At 33.4% G+C, this 15923-nt stretch overlaps 1 protein-coding gene across 1 annotated transcript in view; it reads right to left on the reverse strand.

The window, feature by feature from the left end:
- Positions 1 to 15923, reverse strand: part of FANCM (FA complementation group M) — a 64336-nt gene that overhangs the window by 13611 nt on the left and 34802 nt on the right. Inside the window, exons 12-17 of the mRNA XM_034992498.1 lie at positions 12701 to 12858; positions 11473 to 11628; positions 7083 to 8994; positions 2953 to 3044; positions 2774 to 2842; positions 616 to 738 (exon numbers count right to left, since the gene is read on the reverse strand). Coding sequence (XP_034848389.1) covers positions 616 to 738; positions 2774 to 2842; positions 2953 to 3044; positions 7083 to 8994; positions 11473 to 11628; positions 12701 to 12858 — 2510 coding nt within the window. The remainder of the gene's footprint in view (positions 1 to 615; positions 739 to 2773; positions 2843 to 2952; positions 3045 to 7082; positions 8995 to 11472; positions 11629 to 12700; positions 12859 to 15923) is intronic.

Consider the following 15923-nt stretch of genomic DNA (forward strand, 5'->3'; position numbering starts at 1 on the left):
GTAGCACACCTATTTAAAATTTCTGATAATTCTATTATAAGGAAAATACAGCACATTTCAGCATGTCAGCTTGCTGAATATTTCTTAATAAGCATAAAGTCTCCCGAGTTTTCTGGCTAATTAATTTTTCCAGGAAAACTACTGCACCACAAAAAGACTATTCAGAAAAAAAAAAAGGTGCAGAGACTTCTTTACTAAGGATTTGATTATTGCATAGAGATAAGAAAAATGATGTAATGACTGTAAAAGCAAATATTCTAAAATTCAAGATTTCTGTCTCTGTATTTTTTCAATTTGAGTCTTAAATTTTCAATAAAGTTTCATTTAGTCATTTAAAATAACAAAATACAGAAAGATAGTTTCAAAACAAGAGAGAAACAAAACTATCACCTTGAGATTTTAATTCCATTTAGTAAAACAAGTAAAATTAGGGTCAAAATATTTTGAATTTTTGAATTGTTTTCTATGAAGCAATTATAGTGAGGAATCTACTCCTATGTAAAATCTAATTTTTATTAATATATATAACTTTATATATATAATCATATATATAAATATATAACATGTATTAAATATGAATACATATATATGAATAAGAAAATGAAAAAAGTTTACCTTAAGGTGACTCTTTCGGACTTTCATGCCCCTTTTTGCAGTCCTGTTCTGATCCCTGAAGTCTTCTAATTGTGGATGTTGTTTGTGAAAATTCTCACTTTCATCACTAGATGATAATTCTAACTATAATAATTCAATAGAATTCTTGCATAAGAAAATATAATCAAATTGTATTTTAATGTATTTCTCATGGTTATTAGTTTTATTTTCAATTTTTTCTTTTTAAATAGTTGACCTAACATTTTTTTTTTAGAAAAGTAAAGTACTCTCACAACTCAGAGCCATGTTAAAAATACATAATACTTAGGAATTTAAAAGTTAGGGGAGACTGGGTGACTCAGTCAGTTAAGCATCTGCCTTCAGCTCAGGTCATGATCTCAGGGTCCTGGGATCAAGCCCCAGGTCAGGCTCACTTCTTCATCTCCCTCTGCCCAACACCCTCCCCCACCCACACTCATGTGCACTTTCTCTCTCTCAAATTAATAAATAAAATCTTAAAAAAAAAAAGAATTTAAAAGTTAGGTGATACTAAGCACTAAAACACTAAATTAGGTTATATAGTAATACTAGTATAGTATTCATTCAATTTAGTATTATATCAAATTTATTTGATAAAAACTTGTTTTAGTTTAACTACCTCCTCTAGAAGATCCTAAAGGTCTTTACAAAAATTAATTAAGCCTATATATATAGCTATCAAAATCAGTCCAAACATACAGGAGTCCTTTCAAACCAAGAAACCAATAAAACCGTAACAAATTTTGACAATGAAACCTATCACTTTCTCTCTTACAAAATAATATAAAAACAGGGCTCAGTTGGTTAAGCGACTGCCTTCAGCTCAGGTCATGATCCTGGAATCCCAGGATTGAGTCCCCCATCGGGCTCCCTGCTTCTCCCTCTAACCCTCCCTCCTCTCATGTGCTCTCTCTCTCATTCTCTCTCTCTCAAATAATAAAATCTTTAAAAATAATAATATAAAAACAATCAAAAGAATAAGACATTTACCAAAATAATTTCAATTAACAGGAATAATTTTACTTTAAAATGGATTGATCATCATCATTATCAATATTTTAATTCATTTATGACGAGTTAAGGTAGCAAGTTAAAGCAATTTTTCTAGTGAAGTATTATAGGAGTATACAAAGTGAGTATGAATTGATTACATATTTTTATTAATTTTGCAGCTTATCCTAGATTACATTAGAGAATTAAAAAACACAAGATTTCCTAATCTCAACATTTCCTACACATAGCTTATAGCTGATAACAAATGAACATCCTTAGCCTACCCAAACTTCAGATTCAAATAGTCACCAATGCCTGCCAGACACTGGCACTTCACTATTCCACAAAATCCTCAAACTCAAACATATTCAACACTGAATTTATCATCTTTTTATCTTCTCTAAATTTGTAACACATATTCCAAACAGCCCTAGCCAAGAAACAGACTCTCATCTTGAACTCCTTCCTTTCCTTCTTTCAAACCCAGTCAGTAAGGAAATGAAAGAATAAGGCCTTCCCAAAACTGACCCTGATGTTTTCCAATTTTACTTCCTGGCACTCTTTGTCTTTACTATCTAATAATAAAGATGCTATTTCCCCGCTTCGTGTCATTCTTTAAGCTGCTTGCTCTGTTGGCAATGCTTTCCCCCTTGACTCACTGCCACATATGCTTTAAGATTTAGCCAAGGTATTTATTATCTTCAAGAAACTTTCCAGAACTCCCAAGGACTAGGATAAGGGCTTATCATTTTTTATCACTTAACTTATTAAAAATTATATTGAATAAATAAATAAAAATTATATTGAAATTATCTGTTTATTTATCTGTCTCTCCTATTAGATTTTAGGTGGATTTTAGGTAGATTTCACAGTACCAGGATATAATATTTATAGTAGTGTCCCCAGCATCTTACACAGTAGATATAGAGTAGATATTTAGGGAACTGCTAAAGCATACTGACTAAAATAGTTTTTAAAGAAGTATAAATTTGAAATAGAAATTCCAGTCACATAGGATTTACTATTTTTGTGTTAACCATATACCTATTAGATCATATATACCTACATTCACCTATACATGTATTTTTCTTGTAATAATTACTCTAAAAGAATTTTAATTACTCTACATTATCTATTATCTACTTACTCTGTTTGGAGGAACCCTGCGCTTTTTTACAGCATGAAGTGGGGAATCAACTTCACTGTTTTTCTGATCCTAGATAAAGTAGATAATTAGGTAAAAGGTTAAAAAAAAAAAAAAGACTTAAGGTGGGGGAGAAAAAAGCCTTTACATGATGACATTATTGTGATTATTAAATGACTCACCTCAGGGGATTCTAAAACATTTCCTTTTGTTTTTTTACTTTTTCTTCGGAAAATCTCATCATCTTCACTTTCATTGCTTGTTAAGTGTTCATCTATAATTTATTAAAAAAATGAATCTGGTCAATAGATTTGTTTATCTAATCACAACTACTTTATTGATGGGTGCATTATTTAAAAAGTTTTTCAGAAGTTTGGCCAAAAAATCAGCATAAGATGAGACAGAAAAATAAAACAGTGCCAGTGAGAAAATTAAGAGATGATAACTTTTGCTAATAACCACATTTTTGACTCAGATTCAATTTTACAAATTAACCAAAATGAGGCCGGGAGAGTGCAAAGTCTCATTCTATTAGTCAAAGTTTCCAGAATTCATCTCTATAATGTACTATCGCTTTGCCCTTTGTGTCTTATTTTCATGCTAAAGGAGTTAAAGCATGAAAATGTAGGCTACAAAACAATATTTGAAGAGGTTCTTTTTTATATATGTATATACATATGTCTACATATACATGTGTTTGTACACAAGCATGAAATAAAAATTGGTAAGATATTCACCAAAATGTTGTAACTAGAACATATTCGGGAGGGTGGAAAGAATGCTAAAAACAAACATCTGGGGGTGCCTGGGTGGCTCAGTCATTAAGCATCTGCCTTCGGCTCCGGTCATGGTCCCAGGGTCCTGGGATTGAGCCCCGCATCGGGCACCCTGATCAGCAGGAAGCCTGCTTCCCCCTCTCCCAATCTCCCCGCTTGTATTCCCTCTCTCACTATGTCTCTGTCAAATAAATAAATAAAAACTTTGAAAAAAAAAATCTGATGTATAAAATCAAATACTTCAAATTTTCAGGTACTTAAACAAAGCTCAATTTCTGCACTTCCATAAGATTCGGATTACGGATACTGTTCTGTGTCTTTAGGAAACCTTCTGTAAGAGCCCTGTGGTTGTTTCAAGATATGTTCATAAATTCTTTGATAGGCCTTCCTTCAAAAGCTGGATCATAATTCCTCTCCCCTGGAGTATGGTCCAGACTTAGTCACTTGCTTCTAACAAAAGAATATAATGGAAGTGAAGGTGGGTTACTTCAGAGTCTAGGTCATAAAAGTTATTGAGGTCTCATCCTTGCTGTCTTGCATCACTCACTTTGGAGGAAGCCAAATGCTATACTGTAAAGATATAAGAAGCAACCCTATAGTGAGTCTTAAAGAAAGGACTATTAAACATGAAACAGTTGAGACTTACTAGTTTTGAAAATTCCCAGCTTCTCTAGTTGGCAAACAATACTAAATTAAGAAATCTTCCAGGCAAAGATCTAATCTAGAGGACTGCCAGGAGACTACTATCCAGGTGAAGCTGAAGGTGAAACTGTAAATGCTTTAAGACCTCCAAGATCAAAGATGGTGCCTCACAGTACCGTGCAGTCAGATAAAAGGCCCTCTATATAGTCTAAGGATGTCTTTCACAGATCCTCTTAAACAACAGGCCTTCCAAGAAGATAAAGGAACTATCTCCAGACATCTTAGCAGAAGCCCAAAGTAGAGGAGTTGCCCAAAGGATTTGTGAGCATGACTAGTATCTAATGGAATGAACCCCAATAAGATTCACAAGAGATCCACAAAGATATACGAGAATTATGGGAAGAAACACAGCCAGCTACAACAACAGGAAGGGGCAAAGACAATATAAAATGAAAAGAGGCCTTTAAAAATCCCCATAAAATAAAAAATCCCCAAATTTTTACTAAAAGGAAACAGCTAAGGAAATTCTGCTACATGTTATGAAAAAGGACCAACCATCCAAAGGATGAAGCCAAGAACCATGGGGAGTTATTTCTGGGCCTTGAGTCCTCAACAAGGAACTTCCAATCTCAGCTCTTCTGCATTTTAGAATTGCTATGGACAGAGATTCCTATGTGCCTCCCCTTCCCACCACCACCCCACTTTTGAACAAGCTATCCTGGAAGCAGATTTTCCATGCCGTCAAATCTTCAGGTGACTGCAACCTCAGGTGAAATCTTGCCTATAACCTGATGAGAAAGCCTCAAACACAACTATCCAGTTAAGCAACTCTCCAATTCCTAAACTACAAATAAATGTTATTGTAAGCCACTAAGTTTGGGGGAGTCATTTTTTACACAGCAATAAATATTACAAATTCACACAATAAATTTCTCCTCACACTCTGTGCCAAAAAAAATTTACCCAGACAAATAAATAAGTCCTTTTTACAGATGAGCACTGTATAATCGACCAGTTTTGTTTTTCATTACCTTCTAAAGAAGTTAGAATTAAATGCAAGGCTCAGGTATAGTAACCAGCTCATTCCAGGAAGTTTTCCTTTCAACTGCTTTAGTGCCGCTTTAATGAACTATTATAGTATACATATAGCATGGCAAATAATCTTAAATCCTCTATTTCAATTAGGTGAAGTAAAAAATACTAACTATGAATAAGTCATGGGAATAAAAATTACAGCATTAGGGATATAGTCAATGCTATAGTAAACAGAGTTGTATGGTGACAAATGGTAGCTACACTTGTGAGCATAGATAGAGATGTGGTGTCACTATGTTGTACACCTGAAATTAATGTAACATTGTATATCATCTATCCTCAAAGAATACTAAATATTACCTGTTGTGATGTGCACTGGGTGTTACACGTAACTAATGAATCATTGAACATTGAACAATACATCAAAAACTAATGATGTACTATACAGTGGCTAACTGAACATATTAATAAAAAATACTAAATATTCCCTAATAATTATGTATTCATAATTACATTGCCCATGGTTAGTAGTTAAGTATAATGCTAGAAGGTTTAATGCAAATCTGACACAAAGACAGAAAAATGATCTTGACCATTAAGAGACTTAATATAAAGATGTTAAAGCAAATATTGGAGGCTCACAGGTAACATAAACTTAGCAAAATATATATATGTCAGAGTACACCCAATTTTATTTTATTTATTTTTTTAAGATTTTATTTATTTATTTGTTAGAGACAGAGAAAGAGAGAGCATACAAGCAGGAGAAGCAGGGGGAGCAGCAGAGGGAGAAGCAGGCTCCCTGCTGAGCAAGGAGCTCAATGCGGAACTCGATCCCAGGACCCTGGGATCATGACCTAAGTCAAAGGCAGATGCTTAACCAACTGAGCCACCCAGGCGCCCAGAGTACACCCGATTTTAAAAATTAAACATATTTCCAGAACTTACTTTCAAGAAGCTTTTGTCCTAAATAAAACATTCATAAATCATGCCTTTGATCCCAAAGAGAATAACATCATAAAAAGATTTACAGAGCAAAATCATTTTATCCTACAACTACTCTTTTTTTCCTCAACCATAAGGAATAAAATTCATAAATGGCCTGCTATAATAATCTATACATAAACTAGAGTTCTATCAAAGTACTTAAACAATACTTAAGTCATTTTAATACCAACATCTAGCACTATATTTTCTAGTTTTTCTGTAACTGTATAGAATTAGATCACAGAAATCCAGAGATTCCTCTGGAACTTCTGAGGTCTTGCCTCAATCCTCCAAATACAGACTTGTTTCTCAACTGTTTTTTTTTTCCCCAACTATTTTTCTATGTAAATCTTCTACTTTATACTATTCCCTCCAAATCTTATACTTCCCTTTTTCCCCTTTGTTTTCATTTTATAACATCCAAATTCTCTATTATTTTTAACATATTCAAATTGCAAATATTCCTGAAGAGCCAAAATTAAAATCTATATTAAAAAATCTGTATTTCCAATCTAATCCAGTTCAAAATTCTGTCATCTTCTGAAACTCCTAAACATCCACTACCTTTTTATTTGGTAGTTATTCCCACATTTTACTGGTATCTTTTCAAATGTACATGTCACACAGTTGCTTGGGTTTTACACTCAAGGGCCAAGGCCAAATCTATATTTCACTATCTAGCATAATACCTTTCCCATGGCATGCATGCCATAAATATATGTAGATACATCTTTTATCAGTAAGCATCAACTTAAGAAATATATAATTATCTAATTCAATACATCAAATACTGAGAAATCACATTTTAAAAAATTACAGAAGCTTAGAGTAATTTTTCCAGATTTATGTGCTTTATTAAGATGGAATCTTACCTTCAGCAGGATGACAGGATTGACGAAGACTGATTTTTGACCTGCTTTTAGTCTTTTCTACAGAAAGTCCTGAATCACCAAAAGTTGAATTCAAGGTTTCTTTGAAACTCTGTAGACTTAATTTTCCCTTATGAGAATCTGGTGTCCTAGGCATTTCTTTCCTCTTAGAAAATGAGTTCAATGTGTTTGATTCAGAAAGTGGTGTACTCATAACTTTTTCTCCTACTGGCAAAGAAAATTGAGAATAACCAGGAGACAGAAATCCTTTATTTTTTGCTGCACTCCGTGGAAAATGTGCAAAACTTGGACTCCACTTATCGTCACTTGATGGGATAGTAATAGTTCTACTCGTAGAACTAGCAACATGATCTAGTGGTATTACTGCTTGATTTGAAACATAATTTGCATCATTGGTCTCCTTAATATCTAAACACCTTCCAGAGAGATCTAAAAATTTATTCTTATTTGTATCTGATGCATGTCCTAATACTTCACCATCAGAATCTGGACTACAAAATCCTAAATCAAAAGTAACAGAAAATAAGTCCTTAGAGCAGTCAAAAACATATTCATCATGCTTCAGTTTTTCCTTATGTACACCTTTCAAATCTTCATGAGATTTCCAACTATTAGTATCACAGATAATTTGATCTTGGGGTTCAGAATTATCGTCTAACAATAGTTCATCAGAAATTAGGAAGTGAGAGACCAGTGCCATTTCACTTAAAGCAGTTTTGTCTGACACACATGAAGATTTATATTTATCATTCGAGGGAGAAAGGCTCATGTCATTAAACTTTGTACTACCATCTTTGAATAGTGGTAAACTCTCATCCTGATCAGTGAGCAATACTGGGGGGCCACTGTTATCCATATCACAATTTTTTTCTTCAACTAAATACTTTGGAGGGCCTATGTTTATTTGAATATGGTTGCTGGATACTATATTTTCATTTTTATTATCTTTATGTACTTTATCAACATAGTCATAGGAACTTGGCTCATCAGAAATCTTATCATTAGTTGCACTATAAAAGCAACTTTTTTCAGAAGGATGATTAATAAATTTAAGTGAATTCAATTCTAAATCCTGTTGAGAATTTACAGGTAAATATGACATCAAACAAGTAGATTTATCATTTTGTAAATACTCGGTGTAAGGTAGGAAGGGCAAATGATCAAGTTCACAACTTTTAGCAATTTCATATTCCAAATTTGAGAGTCCACTGAGAGGTGGAGGAGAATGAGATAAAAATCTCTCTACATTAGCTAGTACCTCTTTTGTTAGTGAAAGACAATTATAAAATTGGTCATCTGTTTTAGCTACACAAAGTTCTTCCTCAAATGGAAGAAATAAGCTAGATGAAACATATTTCTCATCAGTGAAACTGTTATAACCAGAATCTAAAAAATTTCCAGGAAATGAACTAGATTTATTTGTAAATTGACATTCCATTAATCCACGCGGCTGATTAACATTTTCATGGATAGCACATATGGCAGCCGCAACTTCATCTGTATCTGATGCCCTTTTATCATTTAGTAGGTCTACCTGAAAAATATTTTCAATAGTAGTACTTCCATCAGTATCTAAAGAATCCATAATAACATCATTATTTCCTTTTATATAAGGCTGATCTTTTTTAAATTCTTTAGAGGCTTTTTTTTTTAGAGAAGCAATTTTAACAGGTTTGATATGAGTTTGTTTAAAAATTTTAGCACATTCTTCATCAGATTCTGTCATTGAGAATGAACTGCCTTGATTTATATTCCTTGAAAATGAAGATTTCTTGTTACTAGTAAAGGTGCCATTGGCAAGAGGATTATATTCATTCCTGGGAGCACTAAATATTGAGCTAACATCTTCCATTTGTAAGTAAGATTTAATTTCCAATTCATAGCTGCATTCTCCCTAGAAAGAAGGAAAATGAAAAAAAATCACAGGAAATAAGAGCCATTACTAAGAGATGAGTTCTACTTTATGTTATTTTCTAAACAATATTACATTACTCAAATGATTACTCAAAATCAAATGATTTTCTTTTATAACTTAAAAATTATTCTTTTTAAAAAAAATTTTTATTTATTTTAGAGAGAGAGAGAGCAAGCATGAGCACATATGAGAGGGGGAGGGGCAGAGGGAGAAAGAGCATCCCAAGGAGACTCTGCACTGAGCGGGGAGCCCATAAGGGGGCCCTATCTCATGACCCTGAGATCACAACTTGAGCCAAAACCAAGAGTCGATGCTTAACCAGCTGAGCCACCCAGGTGCCCCTAACTTAAAAATTATTCAAATAAATCAAACAAAATTATAAATGGCACTACTGTGTAATTATCATAAATTATCTTTAATCAGTTAATATTTTTGTATCCTCAGAACTTAATACATGAAAGACCCATGATAACTATTTACAGAAAGAACAAATTTAATAAATACATAAACTAAGATTATAGGGGTGCCTGGGTGGCTCAGTCAGTTGAGCAACAACCTCTTGGTTTCAGCTGAGGTCATGATCTCAGGGTCCTGAGATCGAGACCTGCATCGGGCTCTGAGCTCAGGAGGGAGTCTACTTCTCTCCCTCTCCCCCTCCCCCCCAACTTGTACTCACACTCTCTCAAATAAATAAATCTTCAAAAATAAATATTATAAGCACTAAGTTCTTCACTTCTAACATTTAATTGAATAACTATTCTAATTTCATAAAAACAGATATTAAGTAATCAATATATATAAATGAAAACTACACATACATGTGTTAAATTTACCCTCTTGATAAGGGTAAGAACTAAGAACAACTTTTAGAACATCTGAAATAAGTGTACCTGTAAATCCATTAGGCTGTAGGCTGGAATATACTATTTTTAACAAATTTTCCAACAAAGAACTCTTACAGTAGATTTCTCTTTTCTTTTTTTTTTTTTTTTAAGATTGATTTATTTATTTGAGAGAAAGAGAGAGAGACTAGGGGTGGGGGCAGAGGCAGAGGGAGAGTCTTAAGCAGACTCTGTACTGAGCACAGAGCCTGGCATGGAGTTGATTTCACAACCCTGGGATCATGACCTGAGTTGAAACCAAGAGTCAGGCACTTAACCAGCTGCACCACCCAGGTGCCACAGGAACTCTTACAGTAAATTTCTAAGGCATACTTATCGCTAAATCTAAAACTATAGTTCCCCCCAACTCCTGACCTACCCTCCTTCCTCTCTTCCCCTTGAATGGCTACTTTAGTCAGGATTCCTCTACTGTTCAGGGACTTAAACAGTTAACTCTCTAATTTTTGAACAATAAATAATAAATACAATAAATATTAATTTGAGAAGGTTGTCTCCCTGCTAGTGTATATGCTCCCCACAGACAGAATATTTCATCTGTCTTCTTCACTGATGCACCACAGGGCCTGGAATAGAAGAGGACATACAGAAGGCACTAAATAAATATGTGTTAATTTGATAGCATAGGTTTTGCTGGGATCCACAACTAATTACTCTATTTATATGTATTCATGAATAATAGCTAATAATAAAAATAGCAGTTACAATCTATTGAGTGTGCCTGTTACTGTTCTAAATGCTCTACACATATTAACTCATTTAATCCTCGCAACAACCCTATGAAGAAAGTATTATCATTATTCCCATTTTACAGAGAAACGGAGGCCCAAAGAGGTTAACTTGTTTGATTAGTAAGAGGTAGACCTGGGATTCTAACCCAGGAATTTTGGATTTCATAATCAGAGTAGGTTCATCATTCTGATTCTCCCAAGGAAGAATAATCAAGCTTCTCAAGGAATCAATAATTCTCTAAACTACCACCAGGATATAAAAGACATACCAAATGACCTATGTGATGGAGAATATTTCAATAAATCCAATCTAGCAAGAATGCTAATTTAGCTTTACTAACGGTTTATATAAATCATTAAGTATATTAAAATTTTACTCTGGTTTATCTATATTGACAGATGATAGTCTTCTAATTAAGTCTACTTCTCCACCTAAGGCAGAAAGCTGGTTCCCTACTGAGTCACAAGAAACTTTATAAAAAAAACAAAATATTCTACCTATAATTCTTTATATTAAATACTTGTTTCTTATAATAATGATTTCAAATTAAGAATAGGGGTGCCTGGGTGGCTCAGTCAGTTAAGCAACCAGCTCTTGATCTCTGCTAAGGTTGTGATCTAAGCGTTGTGGGATCAAGCCCCGAGCCAGGTTCTGTGTTCCGTGGGGAGTCTGCTTAAGATTCTCTCTCTCCCTGCTCCCCCTCTTCCTCCCCACAACTTGCCCACGTGCTCTCTCAAAAGTAATTCATAAAAAATTAAGAAGAATGAATATCAAGTATTCTTTTCACAATCATACCCAGCAAGAGAAAGTTGTAATAAAACTCTACCTCTTCATGTCTCATTCCTTCTATCATTTGCATAATGCTTATAAAATGGTGGCATCGATCTGAATGGTCAACTTGATACGTAGGAAAAGGATGATCCTGCCACACTCTCCATTCAGAAAGAGACAGTTGATGAATTCCCATGGTTGGTTCTTGAGTCTTGATTAATGATTTTAAAAATAATAAATATGAAAAATACACATACTCAGATTTCACAAACTGATTAAAAAAACAATATACAGATAATAAGCCTAACATAAAAAATCTGAATTCATTTGAGTATTTTCAACTAAAATCTCTGGAGGCTAAAGAAACTAATTTCATAAAGTACAAAAATGCCCTTCTAAATACATTTTGAAAGTAACTATTATTTGAGTTAGTACTTGGTTATATTCCTGTTCATACAGTTCCATGTTAAGAGCAAATATTTAAGAAAATGTGTGGTTTCAAAAGTACTGTTGTGCTAGATTTATATCCTCTCATCTGATAAAGAGGCATTCATAACCTCTCAGTGATAATGATCCTAATTTTTCCATGCTGCCGTTCCTCACTTTTCCCTGGTAGTAAATGAATATAAATTCTGAATAGCCATATTTCAAACCCTATAAATCCTCTAAAAGGAATCTTTCCTGAGGTTGTTTTTCCAGCTCTCTAGGCATATATGTAACCTTTGATCAAGTCTCTTGACTTTTATCAAGTTCACCAATAATTTGTTCATAATAAGAGAAATAATAACATCCAATTTAAAGTTCTACACAATTTCAAAAAAAAAAGAGTTGTACAAAGACGCTCATGACAGCATAATTTTGTTAGTAACACTGAAAAGAATTCGAAAACATAACAGAAAAATAAATAGTCAAGCAAACATAATTTTATGTTAGTAACACTGAAAAGAATTCGAAAACATAACAGGAAAATAAAGAGTCAAGGAGTATAATGCAGAGTAACATAACAATCATGTAAAGGATGCCTATGTGGAAATGCTCATATAGTAGAAAGTAATGGGAAAAGAGCAGATATTATGTATATGTAGTACACTCAAGTAAAAATATATACACAATAAAGAATATAAGGAAATTAGTTCTATAAACTTAGACTTTAATATTCTTTTTAAACTGTTAACATTCTTAATTTTTTAAGCAACTTGACATTCTGATCATAAACACTCTCTCTACTCCCAAATCTACTGTATAATCATTATAAAGAGTATCTGAAAACATGTTCAACTTACTGGTGTGTTTTCCTCATTTTCTAAAGATAAAAACCGAACTTGAGGCAATGTTATTTCTTTAATTTCATCACTGTCTCTTAACCTATAACGTCTGTTCCATAATTTAAATTCTTCTGCTGATAAGAACCAATCTTTCTTTGAATTACTCTGCTTCATTCCTGTAAGTTGAAAAAGTAATTGAAAAGAAGTTTAAAAAAATCTGCTAAGCAAACACAAAATATACAACATCAACTCAAACTCTCCACCTGTTTATATCTATTCATCTTTACTAAACCACTGATTCTATTCCTTAAAACCAGTATTTTTCACATAATCATCCTGGTTATCACTTTTCTCACCTCTTTGAAAGTACTAGTACAGCCTCCTGTTCAAGAGCTAACTTTCCATAATGACTTCATAAATGTAACAGAGCCAGGTAGGTAGGCTCTCAATCCTGGTTTCTTTTGGACTCTCTCCATGTTGTATCTAAGACCTGGCACAAAAGAGTCAAAAAAACTTACAAATGAAAACTGGTATGATTCTATCATTGTTATCTGAAAGATTATTTGAAGCTTGGTTGGGGGTGGGGGAAGATGTCAAGACTAAAAAGGATTTTTAACTTAAGTCTTAAATGGGGGGTAGAGGTAGACAGAAAAGACCTACTGCTTTAAAAAATGACAATAATATACTTTTTTTAAAAAAGTATATTAAATTAACCCTTTCTAACTTCCATAATCTCTATAGAGGAAAATAATCAGCAAACTGAAAAAGGGTAAACAGTATAAAGTAGTAACTCTGGTCTAATACAGATGAGGAGAGAAAAAAAAAAATCAGAAAGACAACTGAATTAGGAATCAGGAAACTTCTGTCTTAGCTATTTCCAAACACTGTATAAGAATATGCTTTTGTAAAATAAGGGGTTTGAACTAAGTGATCTTTCAGGCTCCTCTTAGATCTAACAATCTGAGACTTGTAAAATAGGAAAGCATTCCTCTCTTTTAGTCACTTTAAGTAAGTTCAGATCTCTAAGCCCAGATGAATTATGCTAATTTACAGAAGATTACATTTATATATGCAACCTTAGCAAGATGAATCCCTAACACTTGAAAATCAGGGAGAATGGGAAAAAAAAGCACAAAAAATAAACATGAGCCAATATTGTCTCAATTAAAAAAAAAAAAACAGGTTCTCGAATTTTACTAAAGAAATTTGTCATCCATCTCTAGTTACATTTTAGAAACAATTATTAAACATATGGTTAATTTTAACATTTATAAAAATATAATGATCACTAAGAATAATCTATGCAAACTTTAATCAAGTTAAATAAATAAATAAATTCAAAAGAATCCAAAAGACAGTTGACCCTTAAACAATGCAGGGGTTAGGGGTACTAAGCCCCTAGCTGAAAATCGGCAGTTAACTTTTGGCTCCCCAAAAACTTAAGTACTAATAACCTTCTCTTGTTTGGAAGCCTTACTGATAACACAGACAGTCAATTAACACATATGTTTTGTATGTTTTATGTATTATTTACCATGTTCTTATAATAAAGGTAGAAAAAATATTAAGAAAGTCATAAGAGAAAGTACCCTTACATTACTGAACTGTATTTGTAAATCTGAAAAAAATTGCATAGGATTGGTCCCACACAGTTCAGATCAGTGTTGTTCAAGAATCAACTGTACATAAAATCTTTTCACTTTAACCAAAGATTTGGCAAAGTGTTGTAAAATGACAGGCATATTCCTATTAAGTAGATTTGTATGAGGTTTAATAGGCATATCCAAAAAGCATTGATTTAGAGCTCTGAGTTAAGGGAAAGAGCATTAACAAATTTAAGTGAATCCAAAGCAAGTGACTAGGAGAGAAAGGATCTTGAAACTTCATGGTATGAAAACCAGTGGAACCAACAGTTAAACTTGAGAGGTATTGTATTCAAATACATAAAGAACTGCTACACAGGTAAACAACAGATCAAAACCATTTTTTGTATCTAGAAGATAAAACTAAATCAATGAGAAAAAGGTAGAAAGGCAGATTTTTCAACATAAGAAAGAATCTTCTTCTATACAGGGTTTCTACATAGGGAATAAACCCTTATAAATACAATTTCCATTAACAGACATTCAAGTTGAGGCTGAATATGCATTTAATAAGAACACTGAATGCAGACCAAAACCACAATGAAACATCACCTCCGACCTGTTAGGATGCCTACTATCAAAAGATCAAAACATAACAAGTGTTGGTGAGGATATGGAAAAATTAAAATCCCTATATACTGTTGGTGTGATAGTAGAGAGGTGCAGCTGTTAGAGAAAATGGCATGAAGGTTCCTCAAAAAATTAAAAATAGAAGTACCATAGGATCCAGCAATTACACTTCTAGGTATATATCCAAAAGAACTGCAATTAGGATCTCAAAGAGATATGTGCACCCCATGTATACTGTAGCAGTATTCACTATATGCAAGAGATGTAAGCAATCCAAATGTCTCACAGATGAATGGATACAAAAAATGTGGTGGGGTGCCTGAGTGGCTCAGTTGGTTAAGAGTCTGCCCTCAGCTTGAGTCATGATCTCGGGGTCCTGGGATACAGCCCCACATTGGGCTCCCCGTTCAGTGGGAGTATCCTTCTCCCTCTCCCTCTGCCCCTCCCCCTGCCTGTGCACTCTCTCTCTTTCTCTCTCTCTCTCATATAAATAAATCTTTAAAAAAAAATGTGGAATGTACATACAACGGAATATTATTCTGCCTTAAAAAAGAAATCCTACCATTTCCTATGAAGGAACCTATAGGAAATTATACTAAGTGAAATAAGCCAGTCATAGAAGCACACATACTGCATGATTCCACTTATAAGAGATACCTAAAATAATCAAACTCATACAAGCAGAGAATAGAATGGTATTGCCAGGGGCTGGGTGGAGAGAAAAATGGAGAGTTGTTGCTCGAAGTATCTAAAGTGCCAGTTACATAAGATGAATACATTCTAGAGATCTGTGTATAACATAGTGCTTATAGTTAACAAAATGACATTGTTCTTCTTAAAATATTATTAAAAAAATTGCTGCAGAAACCACTCCTATCTTGATAGGTAATTTGACCAGATGACCCCCAATGTTCCTTCCAAATCTTAAAATATAACTATAATGTTGTGATTCTTTAAAAGCCCTAATTAAAGATTAAGTAAAATTTAAAAGAAAAAAATTTTAGTTTCTCATCTTCACAGTATTAAAA

This window comes from Mirounga leonina, unplaced genomic scaffold, assembly GCF_011800145.1.
Source record: "Mirounga leonina isolate KUSES-001 unplaced genomic scaffold, KU_Mleo_1.0 Mir_82, whole genome shotgun sequence".
Taxonomy (NCBI): Eukaryota; Metazoa; Chordata; class Mammalia; order Carnivora; family Phocidae; genus Mirounga; species Mirounga leonina.